The sequence below is a fragment of the Zea mays genome, chromosome 6 (assembly GCF_902167145.1).
Source record: "Zea mays cultivar B73 chromosome 6, Zm-B73-REFERENCE-NAM-5.0, whole genome shotgun sequence".
Taxonomy (NCBI): domain Eukaryota; kingdom Viridiplantae; phylum Streptophyta; class Magnoliopsida; order Poales; family Poaceae; genus Zea; species Zea mays.
In genome coordinates this window covers 86,267,492-86,287,053 of record NC_050101.1, presented here as the reverse complement: position 1 = coordinate 86,287,053, position 19,562 = coordinate 86,267,492, and the positions used below count along the sequence as shown (strand labels likewise).

Here is a 19,562-nt window from a genome sequence, read left to right as displayed (position 1 = left end):
TTTGGACTGCATTGTCACTAGGTGCATCTCCTCATCTCCAACTACTACCACAACATTATACACTGACAAATGAGAAAATGTGTACATCCAATCTGAATTCAATAAAGGGCTCTTCAACATTTTTAAACATAGAAAGGAGCACTATGTTTCTTATGACATATTAATTAGAACAGTTATCTTTAGGAGCTTAATTTTCCAAATATATTACCTGGGGATCATCCTTATTTTGGAACAACATAGAATACATTGGCTTGTACTGTTTGAAGTTAATAAAGCCTTCTCTTCACTGAAGCTAATAATTAGGAGTACCAATTTTAGTTCCTAATTTTGTTAGTAAATTTAAACGCCCATATAAATAACTTACCAAGTTTCGACACTATAGCGTATAGGAGGTCAAATTGTCAATCAGCGCAAATTATATAAATATATAAATACTTATATTTTTTTAACTATACCTTGAGCAAGGTTCGGCAATCAAAAAGCTAGGACAAAACTGCATAAGTTGTAATTTCCCCGTCGTCTTTTACAAGACAGTTTAGCATGATACGGACTTCTGAATTACTCTTTAACCATCTGTTTATTTTATTTTATATCATTTATGTTTACAAATCTGTAATAACTGGATAGTATATTTACAAATCTTCTATATTAGGTTTGTGTTGTAATAATTAAAATTAATAGTTAAATATTAGTCAACGATTTTGAAGTTTTTTTTCTGAACTAGCAGGAGAGTTGCCCCTCATTAAATTATTAAGAGAAGAAAACAGTCCAAAAAAATAGACCAAAGTACAATACAAAAAAATTAGAACACAAGACCACCAAACTTCCACTGCGCACAGAACTGCAGGTCTGCATCCTCCTGCGCATGAAAACACAGCCAGCAAAAAGTGCCAGCAGGACCCACGCACACAACTACTTGCCTCAAGATGCCACAAGACCACCAACGATTTTGAAGTTTGAACCTTGATGTGTGTATCCCTTATAAAGAAAAATAAAGGTAGTAACAATGTAACAGTTTCAAAAACTACAAATAAAAAGAAAATAAAAGCTACCAGGCTACAAAATACGAAAAATCAAAAGATGAAGGATTCCTTTAATACAAGGTGAATGCAAGGAAAAGCATTAATACAGCAGTTTCGGTCGGATTTCAATAAGACTGATGAAGCACCTGCGATCTCACCTACATAACTTTTATTCTCAGTCACACTGCTATTACATAACTCAAATACAAGAAATCACCGAACTACTCAAATACAAGAAATCACCAAACTCCAGTAACGATTCACCTTACAAATAGGCTAGTCAAAGGTTTTGTGTACATACATAAAAACTCAGCCCAGTCTTGCTTCTCTGTGTAATACCTGAAAAAAATATTCAAATCAGCTTATTCAATAGTATACTCAAACAAACAGATGCAATTACAAAATGCATGCGCTTTCTGGACCAGACAAAAATAAGTGCGTTTACCGTTAGAGAAATCAAATGTGTTTAGAAAGGGAGGTCACACAAATTAGCCTATTATTGTTAAATTAGCAACACTAAAAGAGAACTGACGGTATAAAAGGATAAAAAACTTCTACCTCTTCAGCAAACTTTATCAGGATTGTCGTTCTTGGCCTTTGCTGGCCTTCAATTGGCACAAAATGTGCAGTAACTACGGCAGGAAAGCCGGCATTATCTAATACACCCTACAAAAAGTTACAAAGTAATGTTGACATATTGCTTCAACAAAATGATAAGGTCATCTGTCACTAGTACTGGAATTTCTACCTTTACAATGCCCGCAACAAAAGCTCCACAGTTGAATGCTCCCATGTCTTTTGGCACAGAAATGAAACTGTCCAAATAGAAAGAATATCAAATTTAGACTTGGAAGGAAAAGAAGTGCTTTATGAAGTACACAAGTTCACAAACCGGTTAACAAGAAGCTCCTTTTCACTGATCATGTATTCATCCTCGTGTTCTGTTCCCTTTTCAAGTGAGTCAGCCACCTGGTTCATAATAAAGCAACTACCAGAATTAAGAAACAATCATGTGAACGAAGTTCAGTGATAAAAAGAATATCGCAGGTTAACATTTACCGTCAACCATACTAAGAGATGTATAAATTCTTATGTAACACAGGCACACAGCCATGTTTAAATGTGGAGACCAAACCTAAACAAACTGACTTGAGGGAAATATGAACCCTATAATAATACAAATATATTATATATTACAACAATTATGCTGCAGGTATTTATAAACTTGTAACCACCCATATTAACTTCAAAGATGAGTCCAAGAGTACTCTTTGGTCTTTGCATGCTACAACACTGTAAGTATTGTTCAAGATATTCAATGAAACGTAAGGCTATGTCCAGCAGCTTACTCATCTTTGTACCTATATTCAAACTCCGCTCTGTGAACAGGACAATCTACAGTACAAAACAATGCTTTAGGTTCTCATATGGGTAAACTAGTGGACACGGTCTAATAATTCAGTCTTATCATAGACATGCTTGTACTAACGAGCATGGCCGACAGTGTTCCAAAATGGCCACCCTAATAAGTGTTAATGTATCATCACTGCTTAAACGTCAGGATCAGTTCAGGTAAGGCATATAACTACCACGGGGGGGGGGGGGGGGGGGGGGGGGGACTAAAAGAATACTTTTACCTATAAGTGCACTTATTTTGGGATGAATTTCAGATGGTAAACTCCGCCTATGTTATCTCTACATAGCAAGTTTCAAGGCCTAGTAAAGAAGGATGGTCATGATAAGGCCAACGTTAAACCTAGTCATTCTAATAGAGACGAAACCTGGAAGAAATCCATTGGGGCATAACCCTCTTAGGCTCTTACCAACGCATCATATCGAAACTCAAGTATGGTGTTAAATGGGCAAGGGTCAGGTCAGCACCCCCTTGATCACACGTCGGGTCGTGATCTAGGCATGGTGTCAAATGAGGCTGCAAAGATCGGGTCGCAGCTTTCTTGATGGCACGCTGCACGCTATCGGCGCTTGGGTGTATAGGGTAAAGAAGCTAGTCAAACCAACTAGGATCTGTTTAGGTAGTTGAAATGTAGGGTCGCTTATAGGTAAGTTCAGGGAGATAGTTGAGACAATGGTTAGGAGGTATGTAAATATCTTATGCGTCCAAGAGACTAAATAGAAGGGTCAAAATAGGTGGAGAATATCGGCTTCAAGCTTTGGTACACCAGGACAACTGCAAATAGAAATGGAGTAGGAGTTTTGATTGATAAGAGCCTTGAATGGTCGATTGATGTGAGAAGACAAAGAGATATGATTATCTTAGTCAAGCTTATTTGGGTGCTTTGGCCTTGAACATAATTAGCATGTATGCCCCCCCCCCCAAGTAGACCACGATGAGAGTACTACGAGACCATGGTTTTTAAAGCGGTAAGGCGAGCCAAGGCGTTGGACCACCGCCTGGACGCCTAGGCAAGGTAGGCGGGCAAGACGCCTAGGCATTGGAGCTCCGCCTGGACGCCTAGGCGACGCCTTAAGAACAGGGTACGAGACTTTTCTAGGAAGACTTAGATGACATGGTTAGAGCTATACCGTGCAAGTTTCAAGGCCGTTCATGAAGATTTTGGGTATGGTAGTAGAAATCAGAAGGGAGAGGAAGTCTTGAACTTTGCGGTAGCTTTTGCCCTCTTGATAGCCAACACTTGTAAGATCATTTCTTCATCTTATCTATAAAGATGTGTAGCTCTCCTGTGTTTTTCAAAAAAAAGATAGCCAATACTTTCTTTTCAAAGAAAGAATCTCATTTGGTGACCTATAGTAGTGGCTAACACTCTAGTTAAATTGACTTTGTCCTCACAAAAAGAGTGGATAAACAAGCATACTTGGATTGCAAGGTGATTGTTAGAGTGGACGCACTAACCAGTTCAACCCAAAAGCTTAAGCTGTTGGGAAAAGGTAGGCACTAGGCAATCCACTTATACACTTCAACACCTACTCACGTGCAGCCAGAGAGGAAGGCCCAAACATGGAAATAAAGGGACAGAGACAAATAAAGCCTTTATCGAGATTCGAATTCGAGACCTCTGGCTTTGATATCATGTTAGAGTGGAAGCAATAACAAATTCGACCCAAAAGCTTAAGTTGTTGGGAGAAGGTAAATAATCCACTTATACACTTCAACAATGATACCGGAGAAATGTGTTATCTCTCAACATAAGCTTGTGGTAACGGTATTTTGTTTTCAGGTAGGTGCCGGTAGGGATAAATAAGCCAAGATTGCGGGAACAAAACTGTGAAAATCGAAAGGGAAGACGCCATAAGTCTTCAAGGGAAGGGCCATCAAAGAGGGCACTTGAAAAGAAGATGACAATATGACACAAACATGTGGGAGAAGATGGCAACCTACATTCGAAAGGTGGCTTTTAGAGGTGTGTGGAGCAACCAAAGGGAGTGGAGGTGAAGCTAAAGATACTTGGTGGTGGAGCGAGGAAGTTCAAAGGGCTATTAAGGAGAAGAATGCTATAGACGTTTGTACCTTGACAGAAGTGTGGATAACATAGAAAAAATATAAGGTAGCAAAGATCTTAAAGCGAGCTGAAAGTGTAGCAAAGGGTAGGGCATATGTGGATCTTTACCAATGTTTGAATACGAAGGAAGAATAGAAAGACATATATAGGATGGCTACGGTCCGTGAGAGGAAGACAAAAGGCTTCAACCAAGTGCAATAAGGATGAAACAAAGCACCTCTTGGTGAACGAGAATGAGATCGGACATAGATGGCGGGAGTATTTTTGACAAATTGTTCAATCGGAAGAATGTGGATGCAACCTTTTAGTTGGATGACTCTTTTGGTGACATAAAAAAACTCGGACGGGGAGGGAAAGATCGCCCTCCCGGTATTATATTAAGAAGAGACCGAAACATGGTCCCGGCCAAGAAAATCCCCGAACCCTGGCCCCCCATCACTAGCGGGCCGTCACCGCCCACTCTGCAACGGCCCAGACGGAGGGTGGTGCGCAGGACGTAACCCGGGAGCGGGCGGGGCACAGCGAGGGGATTTTTTTAACCAAGCCAAAATTCGCACCCGAGGGGGATCGAACACAGGACCTGGAGGTGCTACTCGGAAGCCTTAACCATTACGCTAGAGGCCCTTTCGCCTCTTTTGGTGACATCAATATATGCTTTGTGAATAGAATCCAAGAACGAGGTTAGGAAGGCATTGAAAAGAATGAAAGGGGTAATGTGATCCCAATTGAGGCATAGAGATGCCTGAGGGACAGCTATAGTACAACTAACCAATTTGTTCAACCATATCTTCCGGTCAAAACAAGATGTCTTATGAGTGGAGAAGTATAATGATACAGATCAACAAGAACAAGGGAGATATTCAAAGTTGTACTAATTATCAAAGAATTAAGTTGATAAGCCATACTATGAAGCTATGCGAAAGGGTTATCAAGCATCATCAAAGAGAAATCATGAGGGTCTCTATGAACCAATTTGGTTTCATGTCCAAAAGGTCAACCATGGAAGCCATTTTCTTAGCAAGACAAGTGATGGGGCATTATAGAGAGCAGAAGGACCTCAAATGATTTTCGTTGACTTGAGAAATGCCTATGAAAAAATACCAAGGAATGTTATGTAGTGGTCTTTGAACAAACATGAAGTTCCAACAAAGTACTTTGGACTCATTAAGGACATGCCTGTGTGACTAGTATTCGAACAAGTGATGGAGATGCATATGACTTCATGATTAGAATAGGACTAAGGGTTGAGCCCTTACCTTTTTGCCTTCGTGACGAATAAGGTCATAAGAGACATAAAGGGGGATACCCCTGGTGTATGGTTTTTGCGAACAATGTAGTGCTAGTTGATGAAAGCCGAGCAGGAGTAAACAGAAAACTGGCGTTGCGGCGGGAGACTCTAGAATCCAAAGGTTTTAGACTCAAAAGAACTAAAACCGAATATATGAAATGTAACTTTTGTACTACTACATATGAGGAAGGAGATGATAGTTTTTGAAAGTCAAGTAGTGCCCAGGAAGGATAGCTTTCAGTATTTAGGATCAATGCTAGGTACTGATGAAAACATTAGCTATAGAACCATGACAGGGTGGATGAAGTGGCGCCAAGCATCTAACGTTCTATGTGACAAGATAGAACACTGGCATTCTATGTGACAAGAGGGAACCACGAAAGATAAAATGCAGGTTTTATAGGACAAAACCTGCTATGTTATATGGTGCAGAATGTTAGCCTACAAAAAATGACATATTCAACAGATTCGCGTTGCGAAAATGGATATGTTGCGTTGGATTTATATCCATACAAGAAAGGGGTCGAGTTTGGAACGATTAGGCTAGAGGTAGCACCAATAGAAGAAAAGCTTGTCGTCCAACATCGATTGAGATGGTTTGGACATGTCCAACAAACACCTCCAGAGACACTAGTGTATACTGCGTAGTGGGATCCCAAGACGCGATAGCAATGGCAAGAGAGGCCAGGGAAGGCCAAAGTTGACATGGGACGAGGAAGATGAAGTAGAAAGACTTCAAAGGATGGAATACATCCAGCGATTTAACCTTGAATAGAAGTGCACAGAAAACAACTATCCATGTGCGTGGACCTTGACTTGAGGTTTCTATTATGTGTCACTTGGGTTTGGGCATCTATTAGTCATCTAGTCCATGACATTGGTTACTCCTTCCGTCCGAAAATAAAATTTGTTTTACCTTTATAGTTGATTCATACAATAATTAATGTATTTGTTTTATATGTGTCTAGATTCATCATCATCCATTTGAACATAGACATAAACATCAAGAGCTAAAACAACTAATATTTTGGGACGGAGGGAGTATTTTACAATCTAGGAGTCACTGATAGTAAAGCTTTTTTAATACAAATTGTAATCACCCAATTGTGAGAATGAATAGGAATCAGAAAGACGGGCACGGGCAGAACATAATACCTTTCCAAACAACACTTTCCAAACAGTACTGTGGATGAATGATAAAATGCCCAGAAGTCGTGTCTCTCGTCTATTTCCCTGAAGTAACAATCTAATTATCTTCCAGACATGACTGCCTCAAAACAAAAGGTATAGGAAAAGAAAGCAAATAATATATATTATAACATGGATATTATGTTTTCTTTAAAAAAACTGGAGTACTTGAAATCATTGCACATGTTATACCAGATGAACCATGAACCTTTTATCCTCTAGAATTCAATGAAAACAAAGAGATGATGCAGTGACCCTACAGTTGTTATTATTCAATTAGTCCAAGAAAATTTATAACTATGTTTATGCTAAATGTACAGTGCTCGAATGCTCATATAACATTATATCAGATTTCGAGCTAGAAAGAATTATCCAAGCAAAACTACTTTGTAAAAGGAAATATGACTACAAAATATTATTTGCAAAAATGGAGCATAAAAATTGTTCCAGTATTTTACAAAAACCATTGTATAACCAAACAAACAAACTGGTATCAAACCTTCTCCCTGTGACAGAGTAGTTCAAGCACCCTTGCACCAACAGCATAACCAGCATCCTCCAGCCTGTGCATGAAACAAAACCAACAGATGTAGCGCAGAGAGATTTATAAATCAATTTACTGAAAGAATTTATCTGATCTGGGTACAAGTTAGTAGCATGTGGTGACTACTAAGAGCTACATGCCTACACCCCATGTCCCCATATCAATTAGGGCAAAATAAACAAAGGGACATGGTAGAAAATAATCAATCAACCTCAATACAGATTCATCAAACAAGATCAGAAAAGTATATACACAATAGAGTTACCTCCGTTCCAGCTCAGTAATGTTGTCAACTTGAGTCTGGTTGTACTGAACCAACTCAGAGAACAAGAATGCAAATGCACTCAAACTGACCTACAATAGGCAAAATACTAAATAAGCCTGTATGGTAAGAAAAAGGCAATGAGAGAAAGCAAACTTCCTAGAAAACTTAGAGATCATCAAGCATATCAGGAAAGCTCATCATAGTCTTTGACCTCTCGTTTGCAAAAATTGACAGGAACTTTAAAAGGGGGAGTAACATCAACATTCAACAAAGGAGCCAATTCAGATATCAGTTTCTTGTGGAAAGCAAAACAATCTCAGATGGCTGGGATTGGGAATGAATAATAAATTTGACAGCAGGGATCAGGAGCCACGGTGTGAATGCAACATGGCAGTCAAAACTCCAATAAATTATTGCTTCCAGAGTACTATGGTAAAGACGACTCTTTACCCTAGCTATATAGATGCAAAAAAAACTTATTTTATATACCAGAAAAATGAAAAAAAAAATGTTGCTAGCGTTCTTCCACCTGACAGGTCATGCATTAACATGGTTTATGTGCCTATATGAGAGAACTGCTTCATGGTCCTTTTTTTTCTGAAACTACTAAATGGTTCAAACTTTTGCCAAGAAAGAACTCTCTGGGACAATTGTCAAAAACTCATGGGCTGGGATGACAGAAGGAATAAACAGATTCATTTTTAACCTAGATCTATCAGGTGAAAATTCTATGGATGGCCCAACAATTAATGTTATTCACACCAGAATTAACAGATCGCTAGCATCTCACATAAGTCAGGCTCTGCGGATCAGTAACCTTGCCACTGCTTATATAAAACTGATCAACAGTGTTCCACACGTCCCACGAAAGTGCAACCACATCTCACGCCACTGCTCCCACAGGCTGCAAGACTTGCCTACAGATTACAGGCTACATCCCTAGTGCCTTCCTATTAGAGCATATGGGGGGACCAAGGAACTAGAAAAGCTCGCCATCCCAACGCAATGAGATACATGGCAGAAAAATATCGACATCTCGAGGACTGATCTAGGGAGGCAGCGCGCGCGCAGATCTGATGGAGATTCAAGGCGGAGACAGCACATACCTCCTGCCTGCCACGGCTGAGGGGCTTGTCAAGGACGTTGGCGTACTGCTTCGCCTTCCCTACGCCGATCATCTTGCCAGCCCCTTCAAGCTGCAGATAAATTAAGGTCAGGGTTCCAAAAAGCGGCACTAAGCGCACGCTTTAGCGCGCTGAAACGCTAAGCGGACGGGTAACGCTTCGATTTGGGGCATAAGCGCTCCCAAAGCGGCGCGACCGTCTTAGTGGAGCAGCGGCAACTAGCTCCCGGTGCACTCCAGCCGCGCAGCGCAGCCGACGGGGCCAGGCGTCGTTGACGGTCCACCGAGGGGATAGGAGAGCGGGAGGCACGCACGCAGGGTCGCCAGTCGGCGAGGGCGCGAGGCTACTGGCGAGAGGCGGGAGGAGGAACCGCTGACGACGACGCCGAGCCTGCGTGCCGATCGAAGGTGGGGGAGGGAGCGGAAGATGGAGCGCCGGCGCTGCGAGGAAGATGTGCTGTGCTGAACTAATGGGCTTCTATATGGGTCACTAAATATATATATCTAAAGTTTGGATTTTTTAATGGTATAGATCCAATTGTTCCACGTTGATACCATTTCCTCTACTATTTCCATTTTCTTGAGTAAAATGCACGGGAGAACAGTTCGGCCATGTTTCAGCTTTTTCCATCATATCACCATAGTTGTTGTAGAAACACCTATCTTTTCAATCTGCTTCTACAAAAATCAATTTAGTTAAAACCATCTAAAATTAACGTGAATACAGAATCGGTCTAGTCGTTGTGATAGTAGGAAACCGTCACTTTCTACATCTGAAATCATATGGACTCTTTTGTCTTTATTCACATGTGATCTCCATGATACTCAAATTCTCTCGACAATCAAATTCTCAGAAAAAACTCCTTAAAAATAAGTTGAACCAAACAGACCCTTAGTATCATACTCATATGTCTCAACCACACATAAATATTCGATAAAATATCTCACGAATTCTTTGTCACAACCAATACAAAACTAAACTTGGGATCCGATAAAATATCTCACATTTTTTTTGACACAACCAATATAAAACTAAACTCGATATCTAGAGCGCCTCCTCTCCACTTGGCTGTTCAGCCACGCCTATAGAGACGCATGGTAGCGGAGAGTCACGATAGTGGTTCAAGGCGCCTGCCAACGAGGGAAAGGTAAAGGCAGCGCCACAGGTGGGGCGTCGTAGCGGCGACTGGTGAGACGAAGACCAGCAGGATGGTTTGCTCGATGTTTTTTATGGTTGTGAGGAATAATCTAGGCGAGGTAAGCAGAGATGGGTAAGGAGACGTGAAGTTGAGGGTTAATATACAACGACAACAATGAGGAGGATGAAACATTTGTGGTGGTTGTATGGTTGGTTGTGTATGCAGAAGATAAGAAATCACGTGAAGGAAAAACAGATCTAATCGCTTCGTGTGTGACGCACGACGGTGGGGGAAGTTTTTTATTTTTTAAAAAATGATGATTGTGGGTTGATTTTAAAGAAATGTAAGGATTTTTTAAAATTGTTTACTAGGATGACCGTTGAAACTAGTGCTTTATAGGTGTGAAAGTTAGTGGTTAATATACGAGGGCAACAATGAGACGGAGGAGAAAACACTTGTGGTGGTTGTGTATGCGAAAGATAAGGCTTATCTTATCTGTTTGTTAGGCGAGGCGTGCTACGCTCTTTACGCGTGATGCACAACGATGGAGGAAGTTTTATTTTTTATAAAAGTGATGACTACGTATAAATTTTGAAGAAATGTAAGATTTTTTTTGTAAAAGTGTTGACACAGGACGACCATCGAAACTAATGCTTTATAGGAGTAGATATTTAGGTTTATAAACTCCAAAATTGCATTTTTTGAGAGATTAATGTTGTCTTTTGTTTAATGACAAGCTTGTGTCCCTTTAGAACGTTCTAAAATCCGACATGGCATCGACATGGTCACTCCAGCGTGACAGCAGTTAGCCACTGTGGTCACTTAAGTAGTAAGTTCAGTCTGCATGGCCCTTAAGTTAACCAGATTACCTGAAGACACCTATAGAAATTTCGTTTTCATCTGTTCTCTCCAATTTGTTATTGGAGAGGGGAGTGGAGGAGGTGAAGTGAGGGGCGAAGACCGAATCTGCCCTCTATCATGCCTGTCACTAACCTCATACGCAGGTTGCCAACACAACGCAGACATGCCCCAAGAACGTGTGGAGACCCCCTTCTACGTACGAAGGCTGTGGCGTTCGTGCGAAGGCCGCTTCACATGAATCGAAGAGTCCGCTAGACTCAGTTAGGGTCTGCAGGCAATGGGGGCTCGATCAACAACGAAGACACCAAGCCAAGGAGGACGAAGGTCCTCAAGACCCCATTCTCTGTTGCCCTCACTCTAGAGTAGCTTGCCTAGACCAAGGCGAAGGCTCATGCCTACAAAGGAGCTACCACTCCCTCATGGTGTCACGCAGAGGACGGGGCGATATCGAAGACCTCAAGATGAAGGCCTCTGAGACCCGAAGTCAGAAGATTGCATGTGGCTAATAAGAATCCAGTAGCCCCTCCGCCTGCATGGCAGGCCCACACATCAGCCCTCTAGCGGGTATGTTAGGGCGAAGGCGAAGACGCTACCCTTCGCTCGATGCCTTCGCCAATCTCGCCGCACCAACGGAGGCGAAACGACCGACGGGTTCCACACTTCGTCCACTGCATTGCAAGACGAAGGCCTACAACGAGGTCGCCCCGTCCTGCGCCCTCGTCCAACCCGGAGGCCCACGGGGAATTCGGCCCATTGTAATAGGCCCCGCGCGGCTAAGTGTGTTACGGGCCCGATTTGTAATGGCTTTTCTGTAATGATAATCTGTAACCCCACTTTATGGGATATTCCGGGGATAGCCTAGGCGCCTGAGGGCACATGCGTCCTTACTCCAAGACGCTGGGCACTCAGGCACCTATAAATACCCCCGTACAGTGCCCTTGAGAGGCTGGATGAACAGAGCTAATGCCATCTCAAGTTGAAACATTGTTTACGTTGCTTTCACTCCCCCGTTGGATCAACTTGCCCAGGAGAGCAAGTTCCAACATTTGGCGCCCACCGTTCGTGCTACGAAAAAAACCACCCGCGATGGCACCCAAGAGAGCTAGCTCGAAGGTATCCCCATCCGTTGACGAAGCAGCGAAGGCAGCGCTACTGGCCGAGAAAAAGGGCAAGGCCCTTGCAGACACCACCCACAAAGAAGCCTGTAAAGACGACGCACTCAGCAAGAGACAGCATAATGATCAACCTACACCCGAAGGCACCCTCCACACCTGCAGCTCCGGAGGACAACCGCAACCACCCCCAGGCTTCACTCCACTAGAGGGCGAGGACGCCACTGAGGATGGCGAAGTCATCGGCGTTTCAGCAAAGGAACAGCTACAACTGCGGGCCTTGCGCATCAAGAACCACAACCTCCAGAAGCAGAAAGAGGTCCTCGAGGCCAAGCGCCAACGTGTCTCCGCGCAGGCCAAGGTGCGCCAGATGATACGAGACGAGGAGCAGATGGCTCAGGAGCTCGAACAAGAGATTGCGCTCATGCAGCGCGAAGGACAACATGATCTGCAGCACGGTCCGCCCCTCCAACAATGCGCGCAAATCAGAGACCTTCTCATTCCTCAGCGCGGACCCGTCATCCTACACGTCGCATCATTTCAAGGCGTCAATTACCTCGATGAGCAGAGTCCCCTAGCGCCGCACCTACATGTGTCACCATGGCCCACCAATTTCAGGGCAGGGGCCTACCCCAAGTACAACGGCAGCACCGACCCAGCACAGTATATCATGAGCTATCAAGTCGCTGTCGCATCGTCCAGAGGGGATGACTCCACGATGGCCAAGTCCTTCATCATTGCCCTCGAAGGCCCGACCCTAATCTAGTACACCAGGTTGCCCCCGCTGTCTATCGACTCCTAGAGAAGTCTCCGGGACAAATTTCTGCTCAACTTTCAAGGGTACCGCCCAGACACCGACGCCTTGGCCGAACTGTCACTCTGCAAGCAACTGGAGAAAGAAACTATGCGGAAGTACTACCGCAAGTTTGTGACCCTCAAGTCACAACTGCCTTCGGTCGACGACCAAATTGCAATTCACTACGCCATCAGTGGCCTTCGGGCTGGCGTCCTCTACAGCCACTGCATCAGGGACCCACCAAAGAACCTCTAGGAGCTCTATCAACTATTTGAAAAATATGCCAGATCCGAGGAACTCCACCAGCGCAAGGTCGAGTCATAGAGGAAACCCAAGGACCCTCCGCAGTCCAGCCGAACATGGACAAGACCTTCGCAGTCAGACTCCGGTCGGGACAGCTGCAGTCAACAGCAAGTGCACAACATTGCCAACCAGCACCTCGCTGGTGAGACCCCTCGCCGTCAAGATCATCCCCCCAGGGCCGCGGCAATGGCACGCGTGGTCGGGGTCGAGTACGGGCACAACAGCCGCGCAGGTTCTACTGCCTATTTCACGGTGAAGACTGCGCGCACCCGACGAGGGACTGCCTAGAAACGAAGGCCACCAGGGACAGGATGTCCCAGGCGCAACCCGTTGACAACCCAAGAGTTGTCGCCCACACATATCAACACCACCTCCCACAACCATACAACCACGGCCCCGCTCAGCATCCACCTAACCACGCATACCAACACCACCAGGAGGTACAAATCGTACCTCCTCCGCTCCAGCCTCCGCACCCGCATCAGCCAAACATCCACCACTCAAATCACCCCCAAGCACCTAAGCAAGAAGACTTCGCTGATCAGCCATATCGCGGAGTCATTCACATGAGCACTGGGGGGTCCAGCGTCGACTTCGACACGAAGCGACAGAAGAGGGACCACTACCGAAGCATCAACCACGTCGCCGTCACCGGCCCAGTCGTGCAAACGAAGTGGTCCCACGTGCCGCTAACCTTCGACACCAGAGATGTCGACCTGCGCAGCGCACCTCACATGGATGCCATGGTAATCAACTGCAGCGTGGCAGGCTGGGACTTGCACAAAGTCTTGGTTGACAACGGCAGCCAGGCGGACATCATTTTCCTCCATGCCTTCGACCGCATGGGCATCAGCCATAGTCTACTCAAGCCTTCGAACAACCCCTTATATGGCTTCGGCGGCAAGGGCACCTTTCCTGTGGGCAAGATAGAGCTACCCCTGTCCTTCGGTGTAGCACCCAATGCACGAAGTGAGCAGGTCACCTTCGACATCGTGGACATGGTATACCCGTACAACGCCATAATGGGTCGGGGCTACATCAACAAGTTTGAAGCAGCCATTCACGGACTTTACTTATGCATGAAAATCCCGGGTCCACAAGGCGTGATCACAGTCTATGGCAATCAGCAGACCGCGCGCAACATTGAACGAGACTTCGTTCCAGGGCAAAGGAACGTACACTGCCTCACGACGCAGCGCGAAGTCCCCGAGGCCGCCCGTCCAACCGCCAACGAGCATGCAAAGGCACAGCTACAGAGCAACGATGGAACGAAGACAGTTCCCCTTGACCAAGCAACGCCCAAGCAAATGGTCATCATAAGCGAAGACCTTACTTCACATGACGAGGAGAGACTCATCTCCTGTCTTTCCAAAAATAAGGACGCCTTCGCCTGGTCCGCCCTCGACCTGGTCGGCGTAAGTCGCACTATCATCGAACATAGCCTGGGCATCGACCCTTCTGTGCGGCCGAAGAAGCAGAGACTGCACAAAATGTATGATGAAAAAACCGAAGCTGCCAAAGCCGAAGTACACCGCCTGCTTGAGGCCAATTTCATTGAACCAGTTGCCTACCGTACGTGGCTCGCCAACGTAGTCATGGTGCAAAAGAAGAGTGGCAAGTGGCGGATGTGCATTGATTTCGCCAGTCTCAACAAGGCCTGCCCCAAGGACAATTTCCCGCTGCCTCGGATCGACAAGATCATCGATAGTGCGGCCGGATGCGAAGTCATGTCACTCCTTGACTGCTTCTCGAGCTATCACCAAATATATATGATGGAGGTAGACAAGGCCAGTACCAGCTTCATCACACCCTTCGACATGTATTGCTTCGTCAGAATGCCAGAGGGACTAAAGAACGCTGGGTCCACCTTCTCTCGCCTCACCAAGACAGTTCTTGAGAGCCAAGTCGGCCAGAACATATTCACGTATGTGGATGACATTGTCGTCGCCAGCAAAAACAAAGAGGACCATCTGGCCGACCTCGCAGAAACATTCACGAACATGCGGGACGCACGACTTCGCTTAAACCTCGAAAAGTGTGTCTTCGGCGTTTGTCAGGGGAAGATACTAGGCTACCTGGTGTCGCATCGCGGGATCGAAGCCAACCCGACCAAAATCCAGGCTATCATCAACAAGACGCCTCCACAGTTAGCCAGAGACGTCCAACGTCTAACAGGAAGATTGGCCACCCTCAATAGATTCATTTCCAAGTCCGCAGAGCGAAGCCTACCTTTCCTCAAAACACTACGCGGCGCAAAAGACTTCGCATGGGGGCCAGAGCAAGCGGCGGCCTTCGCATCACTAAAGCAGCACCTGTCAGAGTTGGCAATCCTTACCAGCCCCAACCCCTCGCTACCCCTGTTGCTCTACGTCGCAGCTTCGCCGCACGCAGTCAGCGCAGCGTTGGTCCAAGAGCAGACCAGAGAGGGCACAACTCGGCAGTGTCCAGTTTATTATGTCTCCGAAGTCCTCACGACTTCCAAATGCAACATGACGGAGTTGGAAAAAATTGCCTACGCAGTTGTTATGGCATCGCGCAAGTTGCGCCACTATTTCAAAGCATTCAAGGTATGGGTCACCTCAGACAGGGGACTCGGCGAATTATTTAGAAATCCGGAGGCGTCTGTCCGGATCGCCAAATGGGCAGCCGAGCTCTCCGGCTACCACATTACCTTCGAGCCCAGGACAACCATCAAGTCACAAGTCCTGGCAGACTTCATCGTTGACTGGACAGGGCCAATAACGCAGCCGGACGGGCCTGCAGAGAAGGTATGGACCATCCATTGCGACGGCGCATGGTGCCATACGGGGGCAGGCGCAGCTGCAGTCATCACGTCTCCTGCAGGGGTCAAACACAGATACGCAGCATGCCTCAGCTTTGCTTTGGAGTCCGACAGATGCACCAACAATGTAGCAGAATACGAAGTTGTCATCCTCAGCCTTCGCAAGCTACGGGCGCTTGGTGTCACTACATGCATAATCAAAACAGACTCCAAAGTAGTTGCCAGCTAGGTCGAGAAAGATTATGCAGCAAAGGACCCCGCACTCATGCAGTATCTCACGGTTGTCCGCAGTCTTGAGAGATAATTTAAGGACATCACCTTGCAACATGTGGATCGTGCCAAGAACGAGGAGGCCGACGCGTTGGCCAAAGCAGCAGCCAGAGGCGAGGCCTTGCCCTCCGACGTGTTCTACCATGTCATCGGCACGCTAGCCGTCCGCAGCCTAGAGGGCCTACAAATAACCAACGACACCGAAGGCCACCGCATAGTCAACCTCATCATGACCGAAGACTGGCGCGCGCCAATCACCCTGTTCCTGCAGGGATATTACCATCCAAGTGACATCAACGAGGCCAAGCGCCTCAAGCACCGAAGCCGAGACTTCGCACTCATTGAAGGCCAACTTTACAAGAAGGGGGTCAGCCAACCCATACTTAAATGTGTCACCGAGACCGAAGGCATCCAAATCCTGTGCGAAGTCCACAACGGGACTTGCGGCTCTCACGCGGGGCCCAGGGCCCTTGCTGCCAAGGTGATCCGTCAAGGCTTCTACTGGCCCGCCATGATCTGCGCCGCGAATCGAGTCACGAGATCTGCGCCGCGAATCGGGTCACCACGGACAAGCACTTCAGCCGTCCTCGACGTAGACGAACCAACTTCCAATAATCTCATCGACGGAGACCGTGTCTTCGCCCTGCAGGCCCTCAACAAATACCAAGCTCAAACAAAAGCATGGCGCGACCACACAGTCGTCCCGAGAGAATTCAACGAAGGGGACCTCGTACTCGTCCGGACAGCTCGGACAGAGTCACGGGGCAAGCTGGAGCCAAAGTGGGAGGGTCCCTTCATCGTCAAGACAAAGTCGTCCCCCAGCGTGTACAGGCTAACAACGCCATCCAGCGAAGACTTAGAGCATTCCTGGAATATCGACAATCTCCGTAAATTTTTTGTTTGAATCCTTGGGGCTTACACGCCCTTGTAATTCACCAAACAGTTTTATTCTGGCCCGCACTCTTTTCCTCCCGGGGGGTGAGGTTTTTAATGAGGCGGAGCCATGTAATATACACGCAAAAATCCCCCGCAAAAAATTAAGACAATGTCGAAAAAGACCGCATCGACGGTCTTCGGCATTCGACCACATCGAAGTCACCGCGAGGGGCAGCGCTGGCCACCCTCGCGTGCGACACTCAGCGCAAAAGTCGCCCAAGGGTGCAGCCGGACTAGCACAATAAGTGCGAAAAATCGAAGCCTTTTCCAAAAGACTCTTTGTGCAAAAGTCGCCCAAGGGTGCAGCCGGACTAGCACAATAAGTGCGAAAAATCGAAGTCTTTTCCAAAAGACTCTCCGTGCAAAAGTCGCCCAAGGGTGCAGCCGGACTAGCACAATAAGTGCGAAAAATCGAAGTCTTTTCCAATAGACTCTCCGTGCAAAAGTCGCCTAAGGGTGCAGCCGGACTAGCACAATAAGTGCGAAAAATCGAAGTCTTTTCTAAAAGACTCTCCGTGCAAAAGTCGCCTAAGGGTGCAGCCGGAATAGCACAATAAGTGCGAAAAATCGAAGTCTTTTCCAAAAGACTCTCCGTGCAAAAGTCGCCTAAGGGTGCAACCGGACTAGCACAATAAGTGCGAAAAATCGAAGTCTTTTCCAAAAGACTCTCCGTGCAAAAGTCGCCTAAGGGTGCAGCCGGACTAGCACAATAAGTATGCAACATCGATGTCTTTTCCAAAAGACTCTCCGTGCAAAAGTCGCCTAAGGGTGCAGCCGGACTAGCACAATAAGTGCGAAAAATTGAAGTCTTTTCCAAAAGACTCTCCATGCAAAAGTCGCCTAAGGGTGCAGCCAGACTAGCACAATAAGTATGCAACATCGATGTCTTTTCCAAAAGACTCTTCGTGCAAAAGTCGCCCAAGGGTGCAGCCGGAATAATAAGCACGAAAAATCGAAGTCTTTTCTAAAAGACTCCGCGCAAAAGTCACCTACGGGTGCAGCCGGAATAACAGGTACGAAAAATCGAAGTATTTTCTAAAGAACTTCGTACATAAGCCTACGGGAGCGACCCGATCAACGAAAGCGCGTAGCTTTGTCACACAAAATTATGGTTACATACATATAGCGAGGGCATCACACATTACATTGGCTCAACCTTCGGGATGATACCCATCTCCCTATAGTTGAACAACATTATCCTCAATTCCTCACCCTCAAACAGACTTCGTAGCCTCGAGCCTTCACTGAATAGGGTCTTCACCGGCCACATTAAGCACGGGTACAGCCGAGGAGCCTTCACTGGCATCCACGGGTGGCACCGGATTGACCTCCGTAGCCTCGAGCGGCGCGCCGGCCAGACCTCCAAGGTCCTCGACGTCCTCGGCACGCGCCATCTGCAGCACCAGCACACTCACTCAGCAAAACCACACATACCCACACACATAACCACACAAAAACAAAAATAACCTTTACCTACTCTATCGCCCGGTCGGATCGCTCCCTGACCGCCTCCCGACCGTGCGGACCCCACATCCTATCGAAGAGTGCCCCCACTGTCTGCTTCACCATAGGGTCTTCGGCCTTGAAGATTTCACGTTCAAAGTTCTCGTCTGATTGGTCAAAGACCTCGTAGTGCCTGCACCTCTCGTGGGACAATGCATTCATGGTCCCCTCGCAGGTGACGAGGGAGGCGAAGGACATGAAACCCTCCACAATGGTCGGGAGCACCAGCAGCTCCTCCTGCAACCATTCAAGGAAGCGAAGGCCTGCTTCTTGGTCGGGTGCTTCGAAGTCAGTAGTCCGTGCACCCAGCTCGCGGTACGCGTCCACGAACTGCGCGTGCGTCCGCTCGACCTCCGAGCGCGTCGAGGCCTCGGCCTTGTCCACGTGGCTGCGCAGGGCGTTGAACCTTGCCTCCAGCTTCTCGGCGCGTTGGCTGGCGAGACTGCTCTCCGCCCACGCCACTTTGGCCTCCGCTCGCGCAGCCTACGCTTTAGCGATGGCCTGATTCGCCTCCCTCCTCTCCTCCGCCAGCTGGCGCCGGAGGTCCGTCTTCTCGGCCTCCATGGCAGCCACTTTCTCCGCGAGCCTGCGGTTTTTTGCTTTCCGCAGCCGACTTCTCCCGGACAGCATCCGCATGCTGCGCCCGAAGACCCTTGACTTTGGCAGCCACGTCCGCAGTCAGAACACCCGACGCCACGCGGTCAGCGAAGTCGGCCGCCTGACAAAAACACATGAGACCCAAACCCTCATGGAAATAACAAACATTGAAGTCTAGCACAACTTACTTGCTTCAGCTGCTGCGACAGCTGCTGCGATGCCTCCCTCAGCCGCTGGGACATGGAGCCCGCCACGTCCTTAGCAACAACGGCTGACAGAATCTCATCGCTCGTGCAGAAGGCGGCCCACGGGTCCTGCGCGGCACCCTTCGCCCCAACCACTGCCGTCGGTGAC

The 19,562-nt window shown here is 46.9% G+C and overlaps 1 protein-coding gene across 1 annotated transcript; it reads right to left on the bottom strand.

Moving 5' to 3' along the window:
• Positions 1–1,066: 1,066 nt before the first annotated feature.
• LOC100193854 (uncharacterized) lies at positions 1,067–9,411 on the bottom strand. The gene is made up of 9 exons (NM_001138935.1): positions 9,224–9,411; positions 8,893–8,982; positions 7,787–7,875; positions 7,477–7,540; positions 6,945–7,022; positions 1,915–1,991; positions 1,771–1,837; positions 1,581–1,688; positions 1,067–1,361 (listed from the first exon to the last, which is right to left on the bottom strand). Exons 2-9 carry the CDS (start codon positions 8,962–8,964, stop codon positions 1,332–1,334), a joined length of 585 nt encoding a protein of 194 aa, NP_001132407.1. The 5' UTR covers positions 8,965–8,982; positions 9,224–9,411; the 3' UTR covers positions 1,067–1,331.
• Between the last annotated feature and the right edge of the window lie 10,151 nt (positions 9,412–19,562).